The sequence below is a fragment of the Ammodytes marinus genome (genome assembly GCF_949987685.1).
Source record: "Ammodytes marinus genome assembly, chromosome: 16".
NCBI classification, from domain to species: domain Eukaryota; kingdom Metazoa; phylum Chordata; class Actinopteri; order Uranoscopiformes; family Ammodytidae; genus Ammodytes; species Ammodytes marinus.
In genome coordinates this window covers 3,433,554-3,459,575 of record NC_137220.1, presented here as the reverse complement: position 1 = coordinate 3,459,575, position 26,022 = coordinate 3,433,554, and the positions used below count along the sequence as shown (strand labels likewise).

General features: G+C 44.3%; 1 protein-coding gene across 1 annotated transcript in view; it reads right to left on the bottom strand.

Annotated features, from left to right (window-relative positions):
- The window catches only part of LOC307262833 (CMP-N-acetylneuraminate-beta-galactosamide-alpha-2,3-sialyltransferase 4-like), an 83,990-nt gene that overhangs the window by 24,019 nt on the left and 33,949 nt on the right, over nt 1–26,022 (bottom strand). The window contains exons 2-9 of the mRNA XM_080043828.1: nt 21,500–21,548; nt 21,089–21,152; nt 20,673–20,762; nt 18,573–18,670; nt 18,252–18,315; nt 18,061–18,156; nt 16,148–16,337; nt 15,135–15,272 (exon numbers count right to left, since the gene is read on the bottom strand). Coding sequence (XP_079899954.1) covers nt 15,135–15,272; nt 16,148–16,337; nt 18,061–18,156; nt 18,252–18,315; nt 18,573–18,670; nt 20,673–20,762; nt 21,089–21,152; nt 21,500–21,521 — 762 coding nt within the window. The 5' untranslated portion in view covers nt 21,522–21,548. The remainder of the gene's footprint in view (nt 1–15,134; nt 15,273–16,147; nt 16,338–18,060; nt 18,157–18,251; nt 18,316–18,572; nt 18,671–20,672; nt 20,763–21,088; nt 21,153–21,499; nt 21,549–26,022) is intronic.

Below are 26,022 nucleotides of genomic sequence, written 5' to 3'. Positions count from 1 at the left end.
CCTTATGGCGAAAATTTCCGAATTTTTTATTGAACGCAATTAAGGGTAGCCCCAACATATGTCTAAAATTTGGACTTGATCCGACTTATGATTTTGGATTTATGAATTTCTACGTAAAACGTAGCTAATCAACAAATATTCAAAGTGCTACCGTTTCGTTATCGATGGTCGGATCACAATTCTTTCGAATGATTTCTTACCGTGTGGGTGGGTAGATGTTCTATGCAAAGTTTGGTGTCAATTGTCTAAAAATTGTGGGAGGAGTAGCGAAAAATATGTTTTGCAGTTTTCGTGATTTTGCGAAAAATCTATAATATCGCAAATGGGCGTGGCCTATGCCAAATGATGCAGCTGACTCCAGTGCATCTGTGGATATAGAGTTTTTGACTGTGGGACGTTCGGTGTGGGAGTTATGACCCCAAACGCGTTTTCTTTGGTGTAGCGCCACCTAGTGGCCGGCATGTCTGAATTTTTTTGTATGCCGAGAATTCACGGACCTGGATCTAGTCATGCTATTGGCATGTCTGCACCCTTTACGGTTTGGGCTGTGGACACAGTTTTAGGGGGCGAAGTATAATAATAACTAGAACTGCAAGCAGTTTTTACCGGGGGCCAAGCCTCCGACGCAACTCGTCGTCAACCGCCGCGCCGGCCGCTCACTCCGCAGAATCTGCGGATGTAAAGTTTTTGACCGCGGGATGTTCGGTGCGGGAGTTGTATAGGTATCGCTGTTTACGGATGAATTTCGCGAAAGTGCCACGGTGGAACGATGCAGCTCAATTCACAGAACAAGTGGATGTCAAGTTTTTTAATGTGCGATGTTTGGTTGGCGAGTTATGAGCAAAAGCAGATTGTCAGCCTTGACAAAATGGCCGCCGGAGCTAATTGCACAATGTAATGTCAATGGACATGCTAACATTCCCGCCTTTTTTCTTTGACGGAAAAAAATAAATCAAATTTTATTAAAAAGTCCCTTAAACATTAATATTTCTTGGCCATATTTTTTCTATAGACTCGTGTATGCCCCTTGATGGTTTACCGTGAGTTTTAAGAAAATTCCTCTGGCCAATTAGGAGATATAAAATTTCCTAATTTATGGCGCCCCCTTATGGCGAAAATTTCCAAATTTTTTATTGAACGCAATTAAGGGTAGCCCCAACATATGTCTAGAATTTGGACTTGATCCGATTTATGATTTTGGATTTATGAATTTCTACGTAAAACGTAGCTAATCAACAAATATTCAAAGCGCTACCGTTTTGTTATCGATGGTCGGATCAAAATTCTGTGTGATAATTTCTTTCCGTGTGGGTCGGTAGATGTTCTGTGCAAAGTTTGGTGTCAATTGTCCAAAAATTGTGGGAGGAGTAGCGAAAAATATGTTTTTCAGTTTTCACGATTTTGCGAAAAATCTATAATATCGCAAATGGGCGTGGCCTATGCCAAATGATGCAGCTGACTCCAGTGCATCTGTGGATATAAAGTTTTTGACTGTGGGACGTTCGGTGTGGGAGTTATGACCCCAAACGCGTTTTCCTTGGTGTAGCGCCACCTAGTGGCCGGCATGTCTGAATTTTTTTGTAGGGCGGGAGGCCGGGGGTCTGAACTAGTCATGCAAGTGCCATGTCCCAACCCTTTACGGTTTGGGCTGCAGCACCACTTTTACTCGGAGAAAAATTAAAATAATAATCCTTACAAAAACAATAGGGTTCCCTGCCCCGCAGGGCTTGGGAACCGCGTTGCTTTGCATACAGCGGTCCCAGCCTGCTCGGGCTTGGCCCCCTAATAATCCTTACAAAAACAATAGGGTTCCCTGCCCCGCAGGGCTTGGGAACCGCGTTGCTGTGCAAAACGCGGTCCCAGCTCCTGCTCGGGCTTGGCCCCCTAACTAGAACTGCAAGCAGTTTTTACCGGGGGCCAAGCCTCCGACGCAACTCGTCGTCAACCGCCGCGCCGGCCGTTCACTTCGCAGAGTCTGTGGATGTAAAGTTTTTGACCGTGGGATGTTCGGTGCGGGAGTTTTATAGGTATCGCTGTTTATGGATGAATTTCGCGAAACTGCCACGGTGGAACGATGCAGCTCAATTCACAGAACAAGCGGATGTCAAGTTTTTTAATGTGCGATGTTTGGTTGGCGAGTTATGAGCAAAAGCAGATTGTCAGCCTTGACAAAATGGCCGCCGGAGCTAATTGCACAATGTAATGTCAATGGACATGCTAACATTCCCGCCTTTTTTCTTTGACGGAAAAAAAAAAATCTAATTTTATTAAAAAGTCCCTTAAACATTAATATTTCTTGGCCATATTTTTTCTATAGACTCGTGTATGCCCCTTGATGGTTTCCCGTGAGTTTTAAGAAAATTCCTCTGGCCAATTAGGAGATATAAAATTTCCTAATTTATGGCGCCCCCTTGTGGCGAAATTCTCCAAATTTTTTATTGAACTTAATTAAGGGTAGCTCCAACATATGTTTAAAATTTGGACTTGATCCGACTTATGATTTTGGATTTATTAATTTTTTCGTAAAACGTAGCTAATCAACAAATATTCAAAGCGCTACCGTTTCGTTATCGATGGTCGGATCAAAATTCTGTGTGATAATTTCTTTCCGTGTGGGTCGGTAGATGTTCTGTGCAAAGTCTGGTGTCAATTGTCCAAAAATTGTGGGAGGAGTAGCGAAAAATATGTTTTTCAGTTTTCGCGATTTTGCGAAAAATCTATAATATCGCAAATGGGCGTGGCCTATGCCAAATGATGCAACTGACTCCAGTGAATATGTGGATATAAAGTTTTTGACTGTGGGACGTTCGGTTTGGGAGTTATGACCCCAAACGCGTTTTCCTTCGTTGTAGCGCCACCTAGTGGCCGGCATGTCTGAATTTTTGTCGTATGCGTAGTCCGGGCGGACCTGGATCTAGTCATGCAATTGGCATGTCTGCACCCTTTACGGTTTGGGCTGTGCACGCAGTTTTAGGGAGGTACAAATAATAATAAAAAAAATCCTTACAAAAACAATAGGGTTCCCTGCCCCGCAGGGCTTGGGAACCGCGTTGCTGTGCAAAACGCGGTCCCAGCTCCTGCTCGGGCTTGGCCCCCTAATAACTAGAACTGCAAGCAGTTTTTACCGGGGGCCAAGCCTCCGACGCAACTCGTCGTCAACCGCCGCGCCGGCCGCTCACTCCGCAGAAGCTGCGGATGTAAAGTTTTTGACCGTGGGATGTTCGGTGCGGGAGTTGTATAGGTATCGCTGTTTACGGATGAATTTCGCGAAAGTGCCACGGTGGAACGATGCAGCTCAATTCACAGAACAAGTGGATGTCAAGTTTTTTAATGTGCGATGTGTGGTTGGCGAGTTATGAGCAAAAGCAGATTGTCAGCCTTGACAAAATGGCCGCCGGAGCTAATTGCACAATGTAATGTCAATGGACATGCTAACATTCCCGCCTTTTTTCTTTGATGGAAAAAAAAAATATCTAATTTTATTAAAAAGTCCCTTACACATTAATATTTCTTGGCCATATTTTTTATATAGACTCGTGTATGCCCCTTGATGGTTTCCCGTGAGTTTTAAGAAATTTCCTCTGGCCAATTAGGAGATATGAAATTTATGGCGCCCCCTTATGGCGAAAATTTCCAAATTTTTTATTGAACGCAATTAAGGGTAGTCCCAACATATGTCTAAAATTTGGACTTGATCCGACTTATGATTTTGGATTTATGAATTTTTTCGTAAAACGTAGCTAATCAAGAAATATTTAAAACGCTACCGTTTCGTTATCCATGGTCGGATCAAAATGCTTTAGCAATTTTTTTTTCCGTGTGGGTCGGTAGATGTTCTGTGCAAACTTTGGTGTCAATTGTCCAAAAATTATGGGAGGAGTAGCGAAAAATATGTTTTGCAGTTTTCGCGATTTTGCGAAAAATCTATAAAATCGCAAATGGGCGTGGCCTATGCCAAATGATGCAGCTGACTCCAGTGCATCTGTGGATATAAAGTTTTTGACGGTGGGACGTTCGGTGTGGGAGTTATGACCCCAAACGCGTTTTCCTTCGTTGTAGCGCCACCTAGTGGCCGGCATGTCTGAATTCTTTTGTATGCGTACACGGCCCGGACCTGGATCTAGTCATGCAATTGGCATGTCTGCGCCCTTTACGGTTTGGGCTGTGCACGCAGTTTTAGATGACTACAAATAATAATAATAATAACTAGAACTGCAAGCAGTTTTTACCGGGGGCCAAGCCTCCGACGCAACTCGTCGTCAACCGCCGCGCCGGCCGCTCACTCCGCGGAATCTGCGGATGTAAAGTTTTTGACCGTGGGATGTTCGGTGCGGGAGTTGTATAGGTATCGCTGTTTACGGATGAATTTCGCGAAAGTGCCACGGTGGAACGATGCAGCTCAATTCACAGAACAAGTGGATGTCAAGTTTTTTAATGTGCGATGTGTGGTTGGCGAGTTATGAGCAAAAGCAGATTGTCAGCCTTGACAAAATGGCCGCCGGAGCTAATTGCACAATGTAATGTCAATGGACATGCTAACATTCCCGCCTTTTTTCTTTGACGGAAAAAAAAAAATCTAATTTTATTAAAAAGTCCCTTAAACATTACTATTTCTTGGCCATATTTTTTCTATAGACTCGTGTATGCCCCTTGATGGTTTACCGTGAGTTTTAAGAAAATTCCTTTGGCCAATTAGGAGATATAAAATTTCCTAATTTATGGCGCCCCCTTGTGGCGAAATTCTCCAAATTTTTTATTGAACGCAATTAAGGGTAGCCCCAACATATGTCTAAAGTTTGGACTTGATCCGACTTATGATTTTGGATTTATGAATTTCTACGTAAAACGTAGCTAATCAACAAATATTCAAAGCGCTATCGTTTCGTTATCGATGGTCGTATCCAAATTCTTTCGAAAAATTATTTTCCGTATGGGTCGGTAGATGTTCTGTGCAAACTTTGGTGTCAATTGTCCAAAAATTGTGGGAGGAGTAGCGAAAAATATGTTTTTCAGTTTTTGCGATTTTGCAAAAAATCTATAATATCGCAAATGGGCGTGGCCTATGCCAAATGATGCAGCTGACTCCAGTGCATCTGTGGATATAAAGTTTTTGACTGTGGGACGTTCGGTGTGGGAGTTATGACCCCAAACGCGTTTTCCTTCGTTGTAGCGCCACCTAGTGGCCGGCATGTCTGAATTTTGTTGTATGCTGAGATTTCACGGACCTGGATCTAGTCATGCAATTGGCATGTCTGCACCCTTTACGGTTTGGGCTGTGCACGCAGTTCTAGCGGCGACAAATAATAATAATAATAACTAGAACTGCAAGCAGTTTTGACCGGGGGCCAAGCCTCCGACGCAACTCGTCGTCAACCGCCGCGCCGGCCGCTCACTCCACGGAATCCGTGGATGTAAAGTTTTTGACCGTGGGATGTTCGGTGCGGGAGTTGTATAGGTATCGCTGTTTACGGATGAATTTCGCGAAAGTGCCACGGTAGAACAATGCAGCTCAATTCACAGAACAAGTGGATGTCAAGTTTTTTAAAGTGCGATGTTTGGTTGGCGAGTTATGAGCAAAAGCAGATTGTCAGCCTTGACAAAATGGCCGCCGGAGCTAATTGCACAATGTAATGTCAATGGACATGCTAACATTCCCGCCTTTTTTCTTTGACGGAAAAGAAAAAATCTAATTTTATTAAAAAGTCCCGTAAACATTACTATTTCTTGGCCATATTTTTCATATAGACTCGGGTACGCCCGTTGATGGTTTCCCGTGAGTTTTAAGAAAATTCCTTTGGCCAATTAGGAGATATAAAATTCCCTAGTTTATGGCGCCCCCTTATGGCGAAAATTTCCAATTTTTTTTTTGAACGTAATTAAGGGTAGCCCCAACATATGTCTAAAATTTGAACTTGATCCGACTTATGATTTTGGATTTATGAATTTCTACGTAAAACGTAGCTAATCAACAAATATTTAAAACGCTACCGTTTCTCTATCCATGGTCGGATCAAAATGCATTAGCATGATTTCTTTCCGTGTGGGTCGGTAGATGTGCTGTGCAAACTTTGGTGTCAATTGTCCAAAAATTGTGGGAGGAGTAGCGAAAAATATGTTTTTCAGTTTTCGCGATTTTGCGAAAAATCTATAATATCGCAAATGGGCGTGGCCTATGCCAAAAGATGCAGCTGACTCCAGTGAATATGTGGATATAAAGTTTTTGACTGTGGGAGTTTCGGTGTGGGAGTTATGGCCCCAAACGCGTTTTCTTTGGTGTAGCGCCACCTAGTGGCCGGCATGTCTGAATAGTTTTGTATGCGTACACGGCCCGGACCTGGATCTAGTCATGCAATTGGCATGTCTGCACCCTTTACGGTTTGGCCTGTGGACACAGTTTTAGGTGACTACAAATAATAATCCTTACTAAAACAATAGGGTTCCCTGCCCCGCAGGGCTTGGGAACCGCGTTGCTGTGCAAAACGCGGTCCCAGCTCCTGCTCGGGCTTGGCCCCCTAACTAGAACTGCAAGCAGTTTTTACCGGGGGCCAAGCCTCCGACGCAACTCGTCGTCAACCGCCGCGCCGGCCGCTCACTCCGCGGAATCTGCGGATGTAAAGTTTTTGACCGTGGGATGTTCGGTGCGGGAGTTGTATAGGTGTCGCTGTTTACGGATGAATTTCGCGAAAGTGCCACGGTGGAACGATGCAGCTCAATTCACAGAACAAGTGGATGTCAAGTTTTTTAATGTGCGATGTGTGGTTGGCGAGTTATGAGCAAAAGCAGATTGTCAGCCTTGACAAAATGGCCGCCGGAGCTAATTGCACAATGTAATGTCAATGGACATGCTAACATTCCCGCCTTTTTTCTTTGATGGAAAAAAAAAATATCTAATTTTATTAAAAAGTCCCTTACACATTAATATTTCTTGGCCATATTTTTTATATAGACTCGTGTATGCCCCTTGATGGTTTCCCGTCAGTTTTCAGAAATTTCCTCTGGCCAATTAGGAGATATAAAATTTCCTAATTTATGGCGCCCCCTTATGGCAAAATTCTCCAAATTTTTTATTGAACGCAATTAAGGGTAGCCCCAACATATGTCTAAAATTTGGACTTGATCCGACTTATGATTTTGGATTTATGAATTTTTTCGTAAAACGTAGCTAATCAACAAATATTTAAAACGCTACCGTTTCGTTATCGATGGTCGGATCAAAATTCTTTCAAAAAAATCTTTTCCGTGTGGGTTGGTAGATGTTCTGTGCAAAGTTTGGTGTTGATTGTCAAAAAATTGTGGGAGGAGTAGCGAAAAGTCAGTTTTGCAGTTTTTGCGATTTTGCAAAAAATCTATAATATCGCAAATGGGCGTGGCCTATGCCAAATGATGCAGCTGACTCCAGTGAATATGTGGATATAAAGTTTTTGACTGTGGGACGTTCGGTGTGGGAGTTATGACCCTAAACGCGTTTTCCTTCGTTGTAGCGCCACCTAGTGGCCGGCATGTCTGAATTTTGTTGTATGCTGAGATTTCACGGGCCTGGATCTAGTCATGCAATTGGCATGTCTGCAACCTTTACGGTTTGGGCTGTGGACGCAGTTCTAGCGGCGACAAATAAGAATAATAATAATCCTTACAAAAACAATAGGGTTCCCTGCCCCGCAGGGCTTGGGAACCGCGTTGCTGTGCAAAACGCGGTCCCAGCTCCTGCTCGGGCTTGGCCCCCTAACTAGAACTGCAAGCAGTTTTTACCGGGGGCCAAGCCTCCGACGCAACTCGTCGTCAACCGCCGCGCCGGCCGCTCACTCCGCAGAATCTGCGGATGTAAAGTTTTTGACCGTGGGATGTTCGGTGCGGGAGTTGTATAGGTATCGCTGTTTACGGATGAATTTCGCGAAAGTGCCACGGTGGAACGATGCAGCTCAATTCACAGAACAAGTGGATGTCAAGTTTTTTAATGTGCGATGTGTGGTTGGCGAGTTATGAGCAAAAGTAGATTGTCAGCCTTGACAAAATGGCCGCCGGAGCTAATTGCACAATGTAATGTCAATGGACATGCTAACATTCCCGCCTTTTTTCTTTGACGGAAAAAAAAAAATCTAATTTTATTAAAAAGTCCCTTAAACATTACTCTTTCTTGGACATATTTTTCATATAGACTTGGGTATGCCCCTTGATGGTTTCCCGTGAGTTTTAAGAAAATTCCTCTGGCCAATTAGGAGATATAAAATTTCCTAATTTATGGCGCCCCCTTATGGCAAAATTCTCCAAATTTTTTATTGAACCCAATTAAGGGTAGCCCCAACATATGTCTAAAATTTGGACTTGATCCGACTTATGATTTTGGATTTATGAATTTTTTCGTAAAACGTAGCTAATCAACAAATATTTAAAACGCTACCGTTTCGTTATCGATGGTCGGATCAAAATGCTTTTGAAAAAATCTTTTCCGTGTGGGTCGGTAGATGTTCTGTGCAAACGTTGGTGTCAATTGTCCAAAAATTGTGGGAGGAGTAGCGAAAAGTCAGTTTTGCAGTTTTCGCGATTTTGCAAAAAATCTATAATATCGCAAATGGGCGTGGCCTATGCCAAATGATGCAGCTGACTCCAGTGCATATGTGGATATAAAGTTTTTGACTGTGGGACGTTCGGTGTGGGAGTTATGACCCCAAACGCGTTTTCCTTCGTTGTAGCGCCACCTAGTGGCCGGCATGTCTGAATTTTTGTCGTATGCGTAGTCCGGACGGACCTGGATCTAGTCATGCAATTGGCATGTCTGCACCCTTTACGGTTTGGGCTGTGCACGCAGTTTTAGGGAGGTAAGTATAATAATAATAATAATAATAATAATCGCCACAAAAACAATAGGGTTCCCTGCCCCGCAGGGCTTGGGAACCGCGTTGCTGTGCAAAACGCGGTCCCAGCTCCTGCTCGGGCTTGGCCCCCTAATAATCCTTACAAAAACAATAGGGTTCCCTGCCCCGCAGGGCTTGGGAACCGCGTTGCTGTGCAAAACGCGGTCCCAGCCTGCTCGGGCTTGGCCCCCTAATAATAATAATAATCGCCACAAAAACAATAGGGTTCCCTGCCCCGCAGGGCTTGGGAACCGCGTTGCTGTGCAAAACGCGGTCCCAGCTCCTGCTCGGGCTTGGCCCCCTAATAATCGCCACTAAAACAATAGGGTTCCCTGCCCCGCAGGGCTTGGGAACCGCGTTGCTGTGCAAAACGCGGTCCCAGCTCCTGCTCGGGCTTGGCCCCCTAACTAGAACTGCAAGCAGTTTTTACCGGGGGCCAAGCCTCCGACGCAACTCGTCGTCAAGCGCAGTGCCTGCCGCTCACTTCGCGGAATCCGTGGATGTAAAGTTTTTGACCGTGGGATGTTCGGTGCGGGAGTTGTATAGGTATCGCTGTTTACGGATGAATTTGGCGAAACTGCCACGGTGGAACGATGCAGCTCAATTCACAGAACAAGTGCATGTCAAGTTTTTTAATGTGCGATGTGTGGTTGGCGAGTTATGAGCAAAAGTAGATGGTCAGCCTTGACAAAATGGCCGCCGGAGCTAATTGCACAATGTAATGTCAATGGACATGCTAACATTCCCGCCTTTTTTCTTTGACGGAAAAAAAAAAATCTAATTTTATTAAAAAGTCCCTTAAACATTACTATTTCTTGGCCATATTTTTTCTATAGACTCGTGTTTGCCCCTTGATGGTTTACCGTGAGTTTTAAGAAAATTCCTCTGGCCAATTAGGAGATATAAAATTTCCTAATTTATGGCGCCCCCTTATGGCGAAAATTTCCGAATTTTTTATTGAACGCAATTAAGGGTAGCCCCAACATATGTCTAAAATTTGGAATTGATCCGACTTATGATTTTGGATTTATGAATTTTTTCGTAAAACGTAGCTAATCAACAAATATTTAAAACGCTATTGTTTCGTTATCCATGGTCGGATCAAAATTCTTTCGAATAACTTTTTTCCGTGTGGGTCGGTAGATGTTCTGTGCAAAGTCTGGTGTCAATTGTCCAAAAATTGTGGGAGGAGTAGCGAAAAATATGTTTTGCAGTTTTCGCGATTTTGCAAAAAATCTATAATATCGCAAATGGGCGTGGCCTATGCCAAATGATGCAGCTGACTCCAGTGCATCTGTGGATATAAAGTTTTTGACTGTGGGACGTTCGGTGTGGGAGTTATGACCTCAAACGCGTTTTCCTTTGTTGTAGCGCCACCTAGTGGCCGGCATGTCTGAATTTTTTTGTATGCTGAATGACCACGGACCTGGATCTAGTCATGCAATTGGCATGTCTGCACCCTTTACGGTTTGGGCTGTGCACACAGTTTTGCGCGCGACAAATAATAATAATAACAATCGCCACTAAAACAATAGGGTTCCCTGCCCCGCAGGGCTTGGGAACCGCGTTGCTGTGCAAAACGCGGTCCCAGCTCCTGCTCGGGCTTGGCCCCCTAATAATAATCCTTACAAAAACAATAGGGTTCCCTGCCCCGCAGGGCTTGGGAACCGCGTTGCTGTGCAAAACGCGGTCCCAGCTCCTGCTCGGGCTTGGCCCCCTAATAACTAGAACTGCAAGCAGTTTTTACCGGGGGCCAAGCCTCCGACGCAACTCGTCGTCAAGCGCCGTGCCTGCCGCTCACTCCACAGAACCTGTGGATGTAAAGTTTTTGACCGTGGGATGTTCGGTGCGGGAGTTATGACCCCAAACGCGTTTTCCTTCGTTGTAGCGCCACCTAGTGGCCGGCATGTCTGAATTTTTTTGTATGCTGAGATTTCACGGACCTGGATCTAGTCATGCTATTGGCATGTCTGCACCCTTTACGGTTTGGGGTGTGGACACAGTTCTAGCGGCGACAAATAAGAATAATAATAATAATCGCCACTAAAACAATAGGGTTCCCAGCCCCGCAGGGCTTGGGAACCGCGTTGCTGTGCAAAACGCGGTCCCAGCTCCTGCTCGGGCTTGGCCCCCTAATAATCGCCACAAAAACAATAGGGTTCCCTGCCCCGCAGGGCTTGGGAACCGCGTTGCTGTGCAAAACGCGGTCCCAGCTCCTGCTCGGGCTTGGCCCCCTAATAATCCTTACAAAAACAATAGGGTTCCCTGCCCCGCAGGGCTTGGGAACCGCGTTGCTGTGCAAAACGCGGTCCCAGCTCCTGCTCGGGCTTGGCCCCCTAATAACCCTTACAAAAACAATAGGGTTCCCTGCCCCGCAGGGCTTGGGAACCGCGTTGCTTTGCATACAGCGGTCCCAGCCTGCTCGGGCTTGGCCCCCTAATAATAATAATAATCGCCACAAAAACAATAGGGTTCCCTGCCCCGCAGGGCTTGGGAACCGCGTTGCTGTGCAAAACGCGGTCCCAGCTCCTGCTCGGGCTTGGCCCCCTAACTAGAACTGCAAGCAGTTTTGACCGGGGGCCAAGCCTCCGAAGCAACTCGTCGTTTTATGGCGCCCCCTTATGGCAAAATTTTCCAAATTTTTTATTGAACGCAAATAAGGGTAGCCCCAACATATGTCTAAAATTTGGACTTGATCCCACTTATGATTTTGGATTTATGAATTTCTACGTAAAACGTAGCTAATCAACAAATATTTAAAACGCTACCGTTTCGTTATCGATGGTCGGATCAAAATGCTTTAGCATGATTTCTTTCCGTGTGGGTCGGTAGATGTTCTGTGCAACGTTTGGTGTCAATTGTCCAAAGAATGTGGGAGGAGTAGCGAAAAGTCAGTTTTACAGTTTTCGCGATTTTGCGAAAAATCTATAATATCGCAAATGGGCGTGGCCTATGCAAAATGATGCAGCTGACTCCAGTGCATCTGTGGATATAAAGTTTTTGACTGTGGGATGTTCGGTGTGGGAGCTATGACGTTTTCCTTGATATAGCGCCACCTAGTGGCCGGCATGTCTGAATTTTTGTGTCTGCGTACCCGGCACGGACCTGGATAAGCCCGACAAGTGGCATGTCTTCACACTTTCTGGTTTGGGCTGCAGCACCACTTTTACGAGATTTTGGCGCGCCAAATAATAATAATAATTCCTACTAAATCAATAGGGTTCCCTGCCCAGCAGGGCTTGGGAACCGCGTTGCTCTGCATAACGCGGTCCCTTGCCCTTCTCGGGCTTGGCCCCCTAATAAAAGTCCCAGCAGCTTGGGAACCGCGTTGCTCTGCAAAACGCGGTCCCAGCCCTACTCGGGCTTGGCCCCCTAATAATTCCTACTAAATCAATAGGGTTCCATGCCCCGCATTGTCATGGAACCGCGATGCTCTGCATTCCGCGGTCCCTTGCCCTTCTCGGGCTTGGCCCCCTAATAATAATAATTCCTACTAAATCAATAGGGTTCCCTGCCCAGCAGGGCTTTGCTCTGCAAAACGCGGTCCCAGCCCTACTCGGGCTTGGCCCCCTAATAATCCCTACAAGATCAATAGGGTTCCCTGCCCCGCAGGGCTTGGGAACCGCGTTGCTCTGCAAAACGCGGTCCCAGCCCTTCTCGGGCTTGGCCCCCTAATAATAAAAAAAATCGCCACTAAAACAATAGGGTTCCCTGCCCCGCAGGGCTTGGGAACCGCGTTGCTGTGCAAAACGCGGTCCCAGCTCCTGCTCGGGCTTGGCCCCCTAATAATCCTTACAAAAACAATAGGGTTCCCTGCCCCGCAGGGCTTGGGAACCGCGTTGCTTTGCATACAGCGGTCCCAGCCTGCTCGGGCTTGGCCCCCTAATAAAAGAAATCGCCACTAAAACAATAGGGTTCCCTGCCCAGCAGGGCTTGGGAACCGCGTTGCTTTGCATACAGCGGTCCCAGCTCCTGCTCGGGCTTGGCCCCCTAATGAAGGTGGTGAGAGAAATCTAGCTTTCCAACCCTGTCAACTCAAAGCCACAAAATCCTTCTAACTAGGCATAGTTATCAATCCCAAATTAAAGATATTGTGATTTAAGTTTGCTCAACTTTGGTTTAGATGAGGCAGGCAATGCCCTGATTGTTATTACACAATTTGTGTTCTGAATCTATCATTGCCGGAACGTTTTATAAAAATGATGACTGTTGTCATGTATTGATTTTTTACTCTTTTAGACCAGGTGTGTGTCCAGAGGCTTTAAGTTAATTGGGTTTTAGATTGTTTTACCACTGTTAAAACAAGCCAGGTCCTGCATCTGTCTGTGTCTGTATAGGCCCCAGTTGTCCCTCTCACTATTGGCTTATACATTCTCCATACAGTGTGTGCAGATGGTGCAGAGCTCCTGTCGTGCGAGACCGCTGACCCCCTGTAGGTTTCGCCGCCTTCCCACTGCTCACTCTGCTCGTGCACCAGCTAGTTGTGTTTGTACTGTCTGCAGCGCTGCACTCCCTCATTCTTCAACAGAAAAAGGCCCGGGAGAGGGGGAGAAACCAACGGAACCAAAACAAAACGTGGCTCAGGCCCATGTCAAGAGACAAGTCCCACTTGGCAGATACAGACGCCATGGGCCAATAAAAGCTTCATTCTCCATGAGTTATAGGCCAAGTAAAATCACACAGTTTGTTTTTTAATCCAATCGCCTCAGCTCTTACGAGGGAGAGGTCCAATTTGTGAAACAAAAACAGATCAATGGTACAATTCGAAAAAAAACGTTATGCGTCATTTTTTTTTCTCATTGTGCAATCGTCGCCACTCCATAAAACAAGTCATGAAACTCTCATAGTTTTATCAGTTAATTAATAGTTATCTTTCCACTTTGCGTGTGTGTGTGTGTGTGTGTGTGGTGAGAACAGGATATCTCACCTTAACTTTTGCTTCCTCCTTGACATTCAAAAGTGTTTAATTGAGCCACAAGTCACACAAACAACCTCTCTGAAGCTTAACAAAATCTGCATTTTCCTCGGATAAAAACAGCACTAATCAGCTTCGCAGAGAAAGAACCTTTGTAACTGTCCTCGTTTTACCCCTAAAAACAGAGCATCTGGTTGAAATTTAAACAATATTTTGGCTGTGCTTTTAAAAGCTAATTATCGCACAGGGATTCACTGTGCTGTCAAGAAGAAGAAGAAGACACGAGGAGCGCTTATCTTGTAATGAGTTGCCACAATGCCAAGCAGAAGCTAATCTGCATCATGTTTTGCCGTAATTGGATCCACCAAATCGGCCATTGACCCAGCTGCATATCAAGAGTAAAGGCCTCATCCAGTAAACGGTTTTTCCCAGCCAGGCACATTCGAAACGTATCACTTGAGGAGCGGTGGCTAATCAGTGGATGCTCCATGCAGCCTCGTTAACGTTCATGTGGGAAGAAGAGAAGGGCAAACACGAGAACAAAGGGAGGCATGGGAAAAAGGGAACAGACAAGAGAGGAGGTTCTAGTGGGAGAATTCGACAGAAATGGATGCCAGAAAAGGTCACTATTAATGTGTCTCAATAGAGGAGAATAATCGCCCACCCACAGTTTTAAACCAACAACTTCCGACTGATTAAAAGGTGCTATGAGGAACTTTTAAATATTTTTCCTATGATGATGAATGACATGTTAGAGCAAACGAGAACATACAAGAATGCTATTTTTATATCGTTTTTCTTAATGCGGGTACGCTCACTACAGCCTTTTCCAAAGGGGGAGCAAGACTTAACACAAACTGAAAGTTCCTCGGAGCACCTTTAATTTAGAGATTTGATGTGTTTGATTAAAGGAGCACAATGTAAATTTGGGTGTGTCAGAGAAGTGAACATTGTATAAGGTATATTACTCATAACTGAATAAACAAACTTTATTCACAGGATGATTGGATCCCTAAAAGACTGTTTGAAGTTAGAAAGCTTCCTAAAAAGTTACTGTTTTCACTGCTGTTGTTTACATCAGCAGGGCCCACAGTTTGGTATACAAACATATTCTGGTCTTAAGTTTGGTCCCAGGTGTCCTTCAAGTCATTTTGTTTTAATTTAGGATGATTGAATTAATCAAAACTAAGAATTACATTTGGAGAAAATATGTTTTGTAAACTGGGTGCAGGTTCTGCAAATGTAAACAAATCCCCCTCCCCTCAAAACTGTATTGTGCACCTTTAAGGACTGATTCTAAAATTGTGAACACCCAATGCCTGCAGCTTCATGATTCTCCAAACATTGAAGTGGAAGACATCCCTCACCTGTTTGCTCTTGGGAAGAAGAGGGATCTGGAGCAGTCTGTTGGCAGTGAGGTGCATAAAGTAGGGGTCCAGCACTCTGATTTTACTGACGTCACCCAACCAGATAAGGGGAGGGGGGCTCCAAAAGCCTTTCCCGACCTGGATAAACATAAACACAGAGAAAGATAAGACACAGGATGTCGCGAAAAAATGAAAGGAACAAAAGGACAGAGGGAGCGCAAATGTCCTTTAATATTTTTGGTTGGCACACTGAGTTCATTTGCACAAACAGAGATGCAATTGAATCTATGACTCCCTCGCGTCGGGAGGGCAACTGAATCGATGTGCAAATTAGCAGGTAATGACCCTGCAACTATTAGCAGCAGGATGCCAGCAGTCCCGGGAGCAACGGAGTGAAGGATGCAATGGAAAAAACATTTAACTCTCGAGTGCACTGGCATTGCTGAAGTCCAACCTTTTAAGTATTCGTTCCCGATATGGATGGCTGGCAAGGGCTTGACAAGAGGCTAAAATGGGCGTGTTTATGTGAGGCAGAGGGATGGAGGGAAAGAAAGTGAGATAGTGAGACAGAAAAGCATGTGTGTGTGTGTGTGTGTGTGTGTGTGTGTGTGTGTGTTTGAGCGTACTTGTTTCCATGACAACTGAGGACATGTATATGATAACACACCTTCTATATCAGGACATTTGGAAATATTAGGACATTTTAGGGGTCCTCATCTTTCCAAGCTCACTACACTGATATAGACACGCACAGAATGCATCTAATCCAAAAGCCTCATGTCCTGAAACATCACAATTTTAAGACAGACACTGTGTATGTTTATGGTTTTGCTCATCTGCCGTTACATCAACTAGTGGTCAGTGTTGGTACTTTGACACCCTTTGACATTTTTCAAACCCACAACTGTTTTAATGTAGTTTAGCATTACGGTAATTCACATAAAACATGTGTGTGTGTGTGTGTGTGTGTGTGTGTGTGTGTGAGAGAGTGCATTCTCGCACATATCCTGTACCCTCTTCTCGTTATAGAGGATCTCTTTGAGCCAGCGTAGATCTTGCTGCTTGAAAGGCACCAGGACCATAAGGGCGCCGGGTTCGTCGTGCAGTCCAGGGTCTGAAGTGGCCGACTCCGGGTAGAAGAGCCTCATTGTAGTCTTGTTGCCCACGTCCTCCTCATAGCCTCTCACAGGAGCATTATTCAACCTAAGGCAGGGACACAAACACACATAGGAAACATTATTTTCAGTTTTATTAATTGAGGAATCCTTAATTTACAGTACGTTCTATTCTATTCTAGATTATTATTAAAGACATGTTGGCGAGGGGCGCCTTTAGCTCAGTTGGTAGCAGCAGACCCGGGTTCGACTCCAGCCCGCGGTCGTTCTCTGCATGTCACTCCCCTCTCTGCCCCATTTCACCTCTGTCTCTTCAAAACTATCAATAAAGCATGAAAAATGCAAAAAATATCTAAAAAAAAAAAAAAAAAAGACATGTTGGCGGAGGATTTGACCGAGTGGGAGGATGTAGATGATGAAAAGTAGGGGACCAAGTACAGAGCCCTGGGGGACACCATGAGTAGCTGGGGAGGTGGGGGATTTGCAGTTGTTGACTGAAATGGCAGAAAAGGAGCAGCATGACCTTTTTGATGATCATAAAGGCAACATTTTCAAAATAGGGTTAGTGTCGTACTTGGATCTACTGTATTTTGCAACAAGCTGACTTTTCATTTGCCACTTCAAGTGTAGAGAGCCAGTAATTGTGATTCTAGCTAAACGGTGTAAGCATTCAGTTATTTGTAAATAAATACAAATATCATCATATACTATCAAATAATATAATTTTCATGTGTGTAATTAAATGAGCAACCAGGATAGTTTTGTACTCATGTCCGTTTCCTCCCTTTCACACATATCATGTCACACATATCCTGTCACTTTCCAGAGTTAGCTGTCCAAAAAAAACATGTCTCAAAATGACACAAGGGGAATGAAAACATCCCTGCTTTATTACTTTGAACAAATTCATGTCACAAGATCTTCTTAAAAAAGAAATTACAAATCTCATTCCTTGACCAAATAATCAACATAGTAGCACAGACGAGGCCCTTGTTTGGATAAATGATTAGCCTGCACTTTGGAGGCTTAAAGCGTCGACAGGCTTTAACATAGTCTGGCGTTGTTTCTATGACAGAATCAGTCCTGGTGACGTCAAGGTCTGAGGCATGCATTGAATTCTGAATGTCAACAGCGTTACACTACTTGGCCAAGGGAACGATTAGCTTCTGAGAGGATAGAGTGAGATGTGAGAGAACTAGAGATGTGACAGAGGGAGGAAGGGAGGGGAGGGGGATGCATTGTGGCCAGGCCAAATTCTGGCTGTTTGAAAGAGGCTTATAAAAACTCAGAATGCATGTGCTCATTCCAAGGCTGTAAAGTCTGTAAAGTAAAGAGTGCTTTTGTCCCCGAGTATCGAAACGCTTTCTCTTCTCCATCAAAGAACTTCACTTGACCTAATGTTTGCTAATTGCTGACAGGACGTCTCTATGTCGGGGTCAGGCACATGGTCAGACACTGTCCATCATTAGCCTTCGGCCTATGGCCAACCATTATTCGGCTTTCAGCGGACAAGGACAACCACCTTCCCCTTTTAAAGGTCATTAGTCCATCTGTTCCTCAGTCCTAACCATAGTAAAACATTAGGGTGGTCATGAGGTGGTTTAACATGTGTTTTGTTATTTTTAATGGGACACAATTTGTAACATACGTAAATATAGTACAGTGACCTTGACATGCATAACTTGGAGTGAAACCAACAAGCAGCCTCAAATGATTCATCTTGTTAAAGTACAATGTGTCAAACACTTAACAGTAATAACAATAGCTGAATGAATGAAGGTACCTCATAAGGCGTTCTCCTTTATGCTTACCGAATGACCACGTCATATTTGTTGATGATGCTTCCCAAGGCGGTGTTTTTAATGGCAAAGCCGTTGCCTACGACGACACAGGTTCTGCATTCAAGGCTATGGAGAAAAAAAACACAGGTCCTGAGATGCACTTTGTGAGTAGGGGTAGGTTTGATCATGTGCCAGGTTGGCTAAAGTATGCTCACACTTACTTTTCAATGTTGGCTGGCAACTGAACATTTGCAGTTACAGCAAGAACTTTGAGTAGCAGCAGCTCTGTGAGGGGAAAGCGGGGAAAAAGGTTGTTTGAAAACCTTCAATACAGAAGTAGAATGGACACAAAAGACTGCCTTGTGTTGCGTTTCAACCGTTTTAACAGTTAGAAATACTTCACGTCATAAACCTGACTGGGTTATTTTTACTGCGGTAAAGAGCATAAAACCGTAATAGAACAACCAGTTCATACCGCTGTGCGAGACATGTGTTGAGTGTGCGGTTTAGACAGAGCAGAGGATAATGTAAAATGGACGTACCACTGTCCTTCATGCCATAAGGTAATGCCAGTGGTGACAGATGCTCCCGCAAGAGGAAATCCTCCTGTTTCAGAAATAGCTGTGTCCGTCTGGTAATGCTGCATTAATAATAATGTCAGAGCAGGAATTAAAACATAAAACTGCAGTGCATAGGGTTTCACTATTATATCACATAATGGTTTGTGGTTGAGAGAGAGGGGGGTGGGTAGTAGGGATGAGCCCGAATCCGAATATGTATTCGGATAAGCACGGATAATGAGTTAGATACGGATACTATATTAGTTTAGAAAATCAATTTAGGTGTGACTTCCTTTAATGTAGGCTAATGTAAAAGAAACTTCCGGTATACGCCACGCCCACTTCTTGTTGTGTATCCGGATACAGATACAGATACAGATACAGATAATTTTGTTGGTTGAACAGATACAGATACAGATACAGATAATGACGTCTCCGCACACCCCTAGTGGGTAGTGTGTATAAATGAGTGGTGAACTACTAACAACTGGGTAGTGTGTATAAATGAGTGGTGAACTACTAACTACTAACAACTGGTGGGTAGTGTGTATAAATGAGTGGTGAACTACTAACTAGTGTGTATAAATGAGTGGTGAACTACTAACTACTAACAACTGGTGGGTAGTGTGTATAAATGAGTGGTGAACTACTAACTACTAACAACTGGGTAGTGTGTATAAATGAGTGGTGAACTACTAACTAGTGTGTATAAATGAGTGGTGAACTACTAACTACTAACAACTGGTGGGTAGTGTGTATAAATGAGTGGTGAACTACTAACAACTGGGTAGTGTGTATAAATGAGTGGTGAACTACTAACTACTAACAACTGGTGGGTAGTGTGTATAAATGAGTGGTGAACTACTAACTACTAACAACTGGGTAGTGTGTATAAATGAGTGGTGAACTACTAACTACTAACAACTGTCAAAACCATACAATGGACAATACTGACTGTGCTGTGTGTTCACATGGGAAGAATTGATGTGCTCTTTCCCAAATGTTCTGGTATCTATTAAGCAGGTAAACCAGACCCGTTATAAGCGAAACAGCCATTTACATGATGTCATTCCATAGCAATTTCCCTCATTAAAACCCTCTGTTGGCATTTCTTCGCTGAGGAGAGGGGGAAAAGAAAAGAAAAACATTCACAGAGCCTGTAGAGTTTGACAAATGTGGCAGGTTGTAATGTGGCAAACCGTTGCTTTTTTCTGTGTTCGCTGGCTCCAGAGTCCAGCTGTTTATGCTAGAGGAGATAGCTTTCGGCGGGAAGATCAGGAAAAATCTCTGGAGAGGAGGAGTCTAATTAGAGAAATGTCACTGTGATTGCCTGGAAGGACTCTCAGTCTGTGTGTGTGTGTGTGTGTGTGTGTGTGTGTGTGTGTGTGTGTGTGTGTGTGTGTGTGTGTGTGTGTGTTATTATTATATTATTTTGGGAGTAAACGCAGCAAAACATGAATGGTGACTGTTTAAAAGGTCAAAGGGCGAGCAGTGAAAGGTCTACTGAGCTGAAGAAACAAACAGTGACCTTGGAGGAGGCAGGGACACACCGCAGATGGAGACTGTATCACTGTTTTGCAGCACAGAGCCCACAAAAAGACAGACAGGAAATATACAGCTGAATAAACTGATAATAAGAGTGAGAGAAAATAAATGAGAGGGGGGGCTCAGGGCTGTGGAACAGGATTACTTAACAAGGCAGAACCTGAGAAGGACAATAAAACTATTGTGTGGCCCCAAAAAATGCAACTTTGTCAAGAGCTCATTTTCAGACAACATTGGGTTTTGCATTAACACTCCCTCGCAGCCGTTTCATCAACACATTCCACTTGAGTGACTGCAGCTTACTGTAACCATGATTTAGATGGAAAACCATTTTTCATAATGAGTCCTGTTCTTCCTCACTGTAATAAAAAATAATGCTTTTCCTTCACGACTGGTAAAATAGCAGTCCCAACAGTTCCAAAGCGCCTGGCACCTTGAGTTCAAATAAAATGTTGGCATACCTTTCTCCCTTAATAAGCCTTCCACTTTGTAAAAACAGAACCCCCCTCAAAAAAACACAGACATGCCATTACTCACTTAAAGTTAAGACTCTCCCACTTCTTCTTGGTTAGCCAGCTGCCACACAGGGACTTGCTACTGTTCGGATACTTGCTGGTGCCTCCGTAACTGAAAGACAGACAATCACCACAACTGGCATGAAAAGTACTGCTGAATCCATAAAAACGCAGTGTGCCAGTAACCGGGTCCAGAACACTCAAAAAGTGCCAGAATGGGCATACGTGAGGGCCTTAAATTGACCAGCAGGATCAAAATGTTGTGGGTTGTCTTCTTGCATTTTTAGTGACTCAGCACTCCACAGACCTCAGGAGATGATGATGATTCATTTTTTTTTACCAGAAATGGGCATTTCTGTAATTGTGTGACCTCAATGCGAGAGCAACCCGAGAAGGAAAGAAATAAATGGTTGTGTTAGCGTGTGTGTGTGTGATTACCTCTGAATTATGGCATAGATGGAGATGAAGAAGAAGAGGACTGGGAGAAGCCTAAGGAACCATGCTGCAGACAGAAACAGGCAAACGTAAGAATAAAAATTAAAAACAGGATAATAAAATGTCCCATAAAGCACACGCTTCTTTATCCTCTTGACACTTTAAAGTGACAATTCAAGGTCTCTTTGATGTCTTCACATGGTTATACATGTCACTGCACCGACACACCCTTTGACAGGAAAGACTCCACCCAGTTAAATAGAGAAGTGTGCTTTAGAAAAAGGTAGTGCTCAAGAACTGGCATCCCTTTTAGTGCAGGTGTGGCGTCAGTACTGGGTACTGAGAAATGGAATTGAATATTAAATAGTTGGCCCCAACCACCCACAGCAAAATAAAAAAAAATAAAAATCTTACTTTTTGTTGCCTTCTGAGACATCTTCTCATGTCTTCACAACATGTTATCCTGTTGACGGGTCCAGAAAGTAGAAAAAAACTAATTTCTTAGTACCTCCTCTAAACTTCATCAATATACCTTTGAAAGAGGAACTACTCTTACATGAAAATTCACTCGTTTTTCATTAAAAAAATACATGTTCAAACTTTTCTTGTAATGTTTCACCACTTTATTAGGGGGCCAAGCCCGAGCAGGAGCTGGGACCGCGTTTTGCACAGCAACGCGGTTCCCAAGCCCTGCTGGGCAGGGAACCCTATTGTTTTAGTAAGGATTTTTTGCGATATTATAAATTTTTCGCAAAACCGCGAAAACTGAAAAACATATTTTTCGCTACTCCTCCCACAATTTTTGGACAATCGACACCAAAGTTTGCAAAGAACATCTACCGACCCACACGGAAAGAAATCATGCTAAAGCATTTTGATCCGACCATGGATACAGAAACCAACCAAACATCGCACATAAAAAAACTTGACATCCACTTGTTCTGTGAATTGAGCTGCATCGTTCCACCGTGGCAGTTTTGCCAAATTCATCCATAAACAGCGATACCTATACAACTCCCACACCGAACATCCCACGATCAAAAACTTTACATCCACAGATTCCGCGAAGTGAGCGGCCGGCGCGGCGGTTGACGACGAGTTGCGTCGGAGGCTTGGCCCCCGGTCAAAACTGCTTGCAGTTCTAGTTAGGGGGCCAAGCCCGAGTAGGGCTGGGACCGCGTTTTGCAGAGCAACGCGGTTCCCAAGCCCTGCGGGGCAGGGAACCCTATTGTTCTTGTAGGGATTATTATTAGGGGGCCAAGCCCGAGAAGGGCTGGGACCGCGTTTTGCAGAGCAACGCGGTTCCCAAGCCCTGCGGGGCAGGGAACCCTATTGTTTTTGCTGGGATTATTAGGGGGCCAAGCCCGAGAAGGGCAAGGGACCGCGGAATGCAGAGCATCGCGGTTCCATGACAATGCGGGGCATGGAACCCTATTGATTTAGTAGGAATTATTAGGGGGCCAAGCCCGAGAAGGGCAAGGGACCGCGTTATGCAGAGCAACGCGGTTCCCAAGCCCTGCTGGGCAGGGAACCCTATTGATTTAGTAGGAATTATTATTATTATTATTATTATTATTATTAGGGGGCCAAGCCCGAGAAGGGCAAGGGACCGCGTTATGCAGAGCAACGCGGTTCCCAAGCCCTGCTGGGCAGGGAACCCTATTGATTTAGTAGGAATTATTATTCTTATTATTTGGCGCCCCTAAAAGTGGTGCTGCAGCCCAAACCATAAAGTGTGAAGACATGCCACTTGTCGGGCTTATCCAGGTCCGTGCTGTGTACGCAGACACAGAAAATCAGACATGCCAACCACTAGGTGGCGCTACAACAAAGGACAACGCGTTTGGGGATATAACTTCCACACCGAAAGTCCGACAGTCAAAAACTTTATATCCACAGATGCCCACAAGTCAGCTGCATCTTTTGGGATAGGCCACGCCCATTTGCGTATAGAAAACTGTGTCAGTCACCAAAACACACTCCTCCTCCAGTTTTCGCCCGATTTGGACGAAACCAAAAGCATTATGCTCTACCGACTCCCACGAGCAAAAGTTGGATACAGAATTTTTCTACGACCGTCGGAAGACCAAACGGTAGCGCTTTAAATATTTGTTGATTAGCTACGTTTTACGTAGAAATTCATAAATCCAAAATCATAAGTCGGATCAAGTCCAAATTTTAAACATATGTTGGGGCTACCCTTAATTGCGTTAAATAAAAAATTTGGAGAATTTCGCCATAAGGTGGCACCATAAACGAGGACATTTTATATCTCCTAATTGGCCAAAGGAATTTTCTTAAAACTCACGGGAAACCATCAAGGGGCATACCCGAGTCTATATAAAAAATATGGCCAAGAAATAGTAATATTTAAGGGACTTTTTAATACAATTAGATTTTTTTTTTTTTCGTCAAAGAAAAAAGGCGGGAATGCTAGCATGTCCATTGACATTACATTGTGCAATTAGCTCCGGCCGCCATTTTGTCAAGGCTGACAATCTGCTTTTGCTCATAACTCGCCAACCACACATCGCACATTAAAAAACTAGACATCCACTTGTTTGGTACATTGAGCTGCATCTTTCTATCTAACGCAGTTTTGCGAATGTCATCCATAGAGGCCGCCAAAACCACAAACACTTTGTCAGTCACCAAAACACACACCTCCTACAGTTTTTGCCCGATTTGGACGAAACCAAAAGCATTATGCTCTATGGACTCCCACGAATAACAGTTGAGAAAATAATTTCTCTACGACCGCCGGAAGACCAAACGGTAGCGCTTCAAAGATTTGCACATTAGCTACCTTGTACCAAACTGCTCCTAAATCCAAAACGATTCATCCTATTGACACCATTGACAATTGACATTGTCCTATGGTTGGTTCTACTTTTTCCTTAAATTGCTCCAAAAGGGGGCGCCAACGCATCTTTCTCTACCATTTTTCCGCCTTTTGGTCTATAACTCCCAAACCGAACATCCCACATTCAAAAACTTTACGTCCCCGGATTCCGTGAAGCGAGGGGCCGGCGCCGCGGACGACAACGCCCGATCCCGAGTCGCGCGGGACGGCTTGGCCCCCGTCCACAACTGCTTGCAGTTCTAGTTATTATTTGGAGTCGCGCAGAAGTGGTGCAGCAGCCCAAACCAGAAAGTGTGAAGACATGCCACTTGTCGGGCTTATCCAGGTCCGTGCCTGGTACGCAGACACAAAAATTCAGACATGCCAACCACTAGGTGGCGCTACAACAAAGCAAAACGCGTTTTGGGCTATAACTTCCGCACCGAAAGTCCGACAGTCAAAAACTTCATATCCACAGATGCCCACAAGTCAGTTGCATGTTTTGGGATAGGCCACGCCCATTTGCGTATAGATAAATTTTTTGCTACATCGCAAAAACTGTGTCAGTCACCAAAACACACTCCTCCTACAGTTTTCGCCCGATTTGGACGAAACCAAAAGCATTATGCTCTACCGACTCCCACGAGCAAAAGTTGGATAAAGATTTTTTTCTACGACCATCGGAAGACCAAACGGTAGCGCTTCAAACATTCGCGCAAATACCTCAAAAATAAAAAATAAAAGGGATTTTCTTGAAACTCAAGGGAGACTATCATGGGGCATACCTGAGTCTATAAAAAAAATCTGGCCAAGACATTCCTATGTATGCCGGACTTATTAAACAAATTAGTTTTGCACTTTTACTTCCTGTTTCGAACTATTTGGCGGGAAAATTCAAAAAAGTGGAGAGGTTGACAACTTGATTTTGCTCATAACTCCCCAACCAAACATCGCACATTCAAAAACTTGACATCCACTTGTTTGGTACATTGAGCTGCATCTTTCTATGCAACGCAGTTTTGCGAATGTCATCCATAGGGGGCGCCAAAACCACAAAACGCAAATAAAACGCGTTTGGGGCTATAACTTCCACACCAAAAGTCTGACAGTCAAAAACTTTACATCCACAGATGCCCACAAGTCAGCTGCATATTTTGGGATAGGCCACGCCCATTTGCGTATGGGTTTTTTTTTCGCTACATCGCAAAAACCGTGTCAGTCACCAAAACACACACCTCCTACAGTTTTTGCCCGATTTGGACGAAACCAAAAGCATTATGCTCTATGGACTCCCACGAACAAAATTTGACTAAATAATTTCTCGACGACCGTCGGAAGACCAAACGGTAGCGCTTTAAAGATTTGCACATTAGCTACCTTGTACCAAACTGCTCCTAAATCCAAAACGATTCATCCTATTGACACCAAACTTCACACATGTTTGTCCTATGGTTGGTTCTACTTTTTCCTTACATTGCTCCAAAAGGGGGCGCCAACAACACACTTGAGCATCTTTCTCTGCCATTTTTTCGCCTTTTGGTCTATAACTCCCGAACCGAACATCCCACATTCAAAAACTTTACATCCCCGGATTCCGTGAAGCGAGGGGCCGGCGCCGCGGACGACGACGCCCGATCCCGAGTCGCACGGGACGGCTTGGCCCCCGTCCACAACTGCTTGCAGTTCTAGTTATTATTTGTAGTCATCTAAAACTGCGTGCACAGCCCAAACCGTAAAGGGCGCAGACATGCCAATTGCATGACTAAATCCAGGTCCGGGCCGTGTACGCATACAAAAAAATTCAGACATGCCGGCCACTAGGTGGCGCTACAACAAAGGAAAACGCGTTTGGGGTCATAACTCCCACACCGAGCGTCCCACAGTCAAAAACTTTATATCCACAGATGCACTGGAGTCAGCTGCATCATTTGGCATAGGCCACGCCCATTTGCGATATTATAGATTTTTCGCAAAATCGCGAAAACTGCAAAACATATTTTTCAAAACTCCTCCCATATTTTTTGGACAATTGACACCAAACTTTGCACAGAACATCTACCGACCCACACGGAAAAAAATTACGTAAAAGAATTTT